Source organism: Lottia gigantea (genome assembly GCF_000327385.1).
Source record: "Lottia gigantea unplaced genomic scaffold LOTGIsca_1, whole genome shotgun sequence".
NCBI classification, from domain to species: Eukaryota; Metazoa; Mollusca; class Gastropoda; family Lottiidae; genus Lottia; species Lottia gigantea.
Genome location: NW_008706746.1, coordinates 8,199,216 through 8,204,935, shown reverse-complemented (window position 1 = coordinate 8,204,935; position 5,720 = coordinate 8,199,216). Strand labels below are relative to the sequence as shown.

At 34.1% G+C, this 5,720-nt stretch overlaps 1 protein-coding gene across 1 annotated transcript; it reads right to left on the bottom strand.

Annotated features, from left to right (window-relative positions):
• Window positions 1-224: 224 nt before the first annotated feature.
• Window positions 225-4,458, bottom strand: LOTGIDRAFT_152475 (hypothetical protein; the record flags this gene model as incomplete). Its single annotated transcript, XM_009045917.1, has 3 exons — window positions 225-1,415; window positions 1,719-1,770; window positions 4,421-4,458. 3 exons carry the CDS (start codon window positions 4,456-4,458, stop codon window positions 225-227), a joined length of 1,281 nt encoding a protein of 426 aa, XP_009044165.1.
• Between the last annotated feature and the right edge of the window lie 1,262 nt (window positions 4,459-5,720).

Below are 5,720 nucleotides of genomic sequence, written 5' to 3'. Positions count from 1 at the left end.
AGAAAGTCTCTACCCAATAAACATCGTTCAGTTAAACTGTCTACAACATAAAAATGGTGAACATCTTGTAGTCCATGGAAATCATACGCTATTGTAGCCATACCATATAATTTAAATATCGTAGCATTTGCTGAATGAATGTTAGCATTGTCTGGTTTGAAATCTAGTTTGCAAGAAGAAGGTAATCTGTCATAAAACCATTTATTCATAAGAGATACATCTGCTCAACCATCTAGAAATGATTGTATCCGTTGACTTCCAAGTTTAATTGCTACACGTATTGGATCCGATCTGAAAGGAATGACTGGTGGATGTAGGGGAATATTGTTACGGCCACTGTTCACAGGAAATGACTGGTTTGACGGAGTAGGACATTGGTTCGCAAAATGACCAAATCCTTGACAATTAAAACAAACGTCGTCTCTAAAACAAACTCTCCGGTATGATGGGGGGTCTCGACGATTAAATCTCGGTGAATAGCGTTGACGTCTTGGTGATTGTCTGTTTCTGGAGAAATCTTCGCGGAATTGGCGTTGTTCTGATTGATATCTATTCTGAAAGTTATCCTGAGGGCTACTCCTGAAGTCAGTACGGCGTCTATCTTGTCTGTCATCTCTTCTCGATGTTCGATCTTCAGTTCTGTGATTATAGTTGTCATCACCTCGTATACGTCTTCGTTGGTAACGGTCATCACGTCTATCTCGCCTGTATGTATTCCGAGACTGTTGTTCATCAGAGTCATAGCTGGTGTTTTGCCTGGACCTAGCACGGTTTCTATACCATTGTTCGTCTGGCGATTTTCTTCTAAAATCAGGCTCAGGAGGCCTATCAGTATATTGACGGGTATCTTCAGCTCTCGCTATATTGGAAGCTGCGGCAGCATGTGAAACTGATTCCATTTCATCTAATTTACGTTTAGTTTTAGCAATATGTATTATCTTTTTTAAAGATTTCAAAATAGTGTCATTATGTTGAGAATGTTCATAGATATATCGTTTTACTTTTTCCGGAATAGTATTCATAAATCGATCTATCACAACTGTTTCTATCACTTGCGGTTCGAACTCATAATGTTCTCGGGCTAAAATTCTTAATCTAGCCGCATATCCTCCATACGTTTCATCAGACTCCATATGTGCTTCATTAAACAGAATACCTTTTGTATGTTTATGTAACGGTCCAATAAATGTTTGTTTTAACATCTGAATAATTGCGTCATAGTCCAATTTAAGTGCATCGGGCATAATTTCCCAGTTAGTTTTAGCATAGCCTTCCAACAATAATGATAACACTTTACCCTTCTGTCCGTCATACAATGGATTATCTAAAGCTCTTTGGACTTTAGTAAGCCATTCTTTTAAAAATATTTCAATTTGCGGTTCGTTTCCGTGAAAAGTTCCCGTGAACTCTTTAACCTTTCCGTATATATAAAGATGATCCCTATATATCTGTCGGTCACTACGTCTAGATAACTGATCTGATAGATCTTGAACTTAATTTCGTAAACGATGCTGTTCATTTTCGTATTGTTCAACAGTGCCTTTATGTTGGCTTTCAAAACGTTTTAAAGCTTCGTCAATTGTTTGTTGTCTGTCGTCATCTATCTTAAATGTCAATTCCGCTAATTCTCTGCGTAATTTTTCGACTTCCTTTTTCGCCATAGTTAATATTGAATATTAAATATACTAAGGAATAATATATGAAAGGCTATAACATACAATACTATAGGGTAATACAATAATACACACTGTTCCACAATACAATAATATCCTACACGAATAACAATATCATCAACTTAATATCAACAGTAAATAATGATAATATACATTGAATGTATACGTCATAAATGTTCAGATATCAAACTCAGCAAAAACAAAAATTGAGGGATTAAAAACACCTGACCTTGTAGTTTACTGTGCATACAATGCGTCTTACTTCGTAATTGGATTTTTAAACTTTAGTCTTTTAGATAACGATGCTTTTACTATCGACTGACAGAAAACAAATACAATTCTATGTTTGCAATTTCAAAGTACAATAAAAATTACACTTATAAATATAATCTATATAGGCACACACATGCATACTCCATTCAAGGTAAGATAGCACAAAATAAAACATTTAACATGAGTTACAAAACTATTTTGGTAGCTATATAATTCAGGCACTGTCACTGAGTGAAAACACATTGAAGTTTATGAAAGAATCTTCGAAACAAGTATAGTCATCCACTAATAGCACTTTACTTCACCGGCGTAATGTCAAATCTGTAAGCCACTGAGTGGATCTCACAAAAACAAATTATCTACAAGTTCATTGCAAACTGTTCTCTATCTCGTCTGCAGGGTTCTTCTGCTTCCAGGAATCCACCACTACTAATACTAGAAAGTTAGTTAGCCCACAAAGGACAAAAATCGGCCTACCAATCTAAGCTCAGAAGATCCAAAACCATAATATTTATTCACTGTCGGTATAATGTTTTAAAAATGTAATTTGTGGCATCTTACGGTTGCGTCTCAAGGAAATCACGGTTCCATCGTTTTGAAAGGTCTGTTGTGGTCCTATAAAGTCAACTATCGGTGACGCCAATTATGTGGAGACCTCTCGTCAATGGAAAATAAGAAGACTTCCTTCATTAGTTAACATGTTTATTCTGCCATCACTAACCGAACTCTCCTACCCCATCACTCACTCTCCTATTCATACACACACTTCTCTAATACCTAATAGACATACCAAATAAGGTTTGTCACAAAGATTATGTTCCAGTTTCAATTACATTAAAAAAAATAGACTGATAGAATACATCTATCAGTAAACATATCGAAGATCATCCGTTGCATATTCAAGTTTCCTACCTTATTTTAGTTTGGCTGATGACCCAAGATTTGTGGAGTCGTAAGAGAACTCTCGTAAGAATATTGATTAAAAATCTAGACAATTCTTCCTGTGGTTTATAAAATATGACTGATGCGAATTGATCACTCATGGGAATTTAAAACAGATGAGATATTTTTTATAATATATTTTGATGGATAAGAATAAGGTATGACCGGTTTTTCAAAAACTCAAAATAGATTTGTACAGATAAGTTGATAGTAACTCAGTAAATGGCAGCCAAAGTTGCCAGAACTATGCCCCTATTGTCACGTGTAGATCTTACGTTAGAGCCTGTAATATATTTCCGTTCATCGAGTGTGATGTATGCAGTAAGCACTAAATAATTTTTTATATAGATTTTCGCACCATAGATTAAAATCATAGTGCAATAAGCGGCAATTTATTTTAAATTCTTACAAAATACATAATTGTATAAATCACAAATTAGCGAACCTTATAGACACTCAGTCGATACAAATTTGTTTTGTTGTAAAAATAGATTACAATTTACAGACATTAGAAAATGATGCTTTAGAAAGAGATTTCCGAATGGACGAGACGAGTAATTTTAATTACTATCAATAAACAGATGACAAGTAGAAAGTTATTAAATGGATTCTTGACATACACCGAACTGGATTTATTGAACTACAAGTACATCAATTATAGTCTGAACTAACTGACAATTTGTTTCTCTGGTAGTATGAGGGTGGCCTGAAAAGTTCATATGCTGACTCTAATTGAGATTATACCACAGTAGTGAAACTTGATATACATTAAATTCAATATTCCTGATACTAACAGCATTGTTTCTTTTTAGAGCAACTTACGTATACGGGAATGGGCTGAAAAGTTCATAGGCTGACTCGGATTGAGTTTATACCACAATACCATCCACAATACAGGCAGAAGGAGTAGAAGCTTTAGACATTTACCGGAATTGAATATTTGATAGCCTTTTTATATCTATTGATGAAATGTCGTATAATCCAAATAAACAACGATGCTCTCATTTGGGAAACAGATATTCATATACCACCCAGAGGCAAGCTCAATTTCAAGAAGTTTCGGACTAACATCTTCAGCATTATTAACCTGTTTGTGCTAAGAGTGTTTTTTGTTTCTTTGGACACGCAAAATGTAAGCTACTGTCAATTTAGCCTTTTCCTGAAGATGTTTGTATTACATCAAAACAATACAAAATGGCGCTTTTTGTTTCGCAACCTCAATGAACTTGTTCATATTTCGATTTTTTTTCCGATTTGAGAGGAAATGTTTGCTGTTCCAGACAGGTTAAAAAGCTTTGTGAGATTGTTTGACAAATGATTTAGGTTTTTATTTTTCCAGTTGAAGATAAATGTTCGACAAGTGACTCGCCAATGTCTTGAAACATTATTCTGAGACAGACAAATAATACCGTGATTCAAACATTAATTTTCTTAAGAAACATATTGATCGCAATTATCCATTTTTCTTTTTTTAAGTAAACCGAACGTTGACATTTTGTTTCCTTTCTTCTTCTCTTTTCATCATAACTTACCCAAAAGGCATGGAAGCATCGTCTGACAGACAATCCATATTTAAAAAAGATTTATAATTGGAGCGATCGTGTTGCCATCAGCAAAATTCATATTTCCGTTAATTTGTATTTTAATATCGCACTTTTATATCAGTTGTAAATATCTTAAGAGAGTATTCCAAGACAAAACAAAATGATGAATATGTAAAGAGTCTACGATTTTCATCCATTTTGCATTATTTTGCAATCAGATAATACAAGATTTGTGGCAGAACAAGTCTTGGGATCACGGAACACGTACTTGATACAGAAGAGTATACAGAGTAGAAGATGAACCTGCTTATGTCTTACACGGCGTTTAAATAGCATTTGATTCAACTCTTTCAAGGGAGATAAATCGTATATTTAGAGCTTGAAGAATCGTTTTGTACGATGCTTCGTACTTAAAAAAAGAAATGCCTAATGATGTCAAGGTAGCAGACGGAGTTCTTAATAGTAAGACATTGTGAAAATGCCCTGTAATTTCTACAGATAAAAGTTAACACGTAGTCTAGACCAAGATAATCCAAAGATCAATCAACTTCTCTTTAATCTACTCTGGACATCGTAAAGACTAAAGTTTGCTGTCCTGATAAACATTTCCCTTTTTGCTAGTAGTACAGTAAAAGTACATTTAAAGTGCTCTTATTTGGAAATGATATCGTATCAGCTGTGATTTTAACGTTAGAACTCTTGTTGACTACCCTAAAAAAGTACCTTTCACTGACAGGTCGACGTACATCTGGGCTATCGTGTACTAAGTCATCAAAGACGGATTTGGTAGAATTAATCGGCTGAGTGGAGGAACAGACATCTTTACATTACACATTATCAATCACTATTCAATAGGGGATACTTTCTAATCTCTCATAAACACATTTTCCTGTTGATGTATTTATTTTATATACGTTCAGTTTTTTTGTTAAAAAACGCATTATTCAAAAACTTAAGTAGTGAGGTTTCAGAACTGTCTGCAACAATGCGTCATAAATTCTATTTGCGAGTCGACCAAATCTTTTGAATGGATGACTAGCTCCTGGTCCTGTCCTGTACCTCTATGACTGACATTCTAGGTTATTCAAATAACATATTTTGACGATTACTGTAAAAATTGTTTAAAATGCTATAAAATTTAAATAAACATTCCTGAACATCTGATGACAATAAAATGTCACAAACTGCACATGAATGTCTGTTATATTCATTTTCAAGTAAAATAAAAGTTATTTTACGTACATAAGTTGAAGATATCTTGATTTATGACAAAATTGCAAATAGCTTA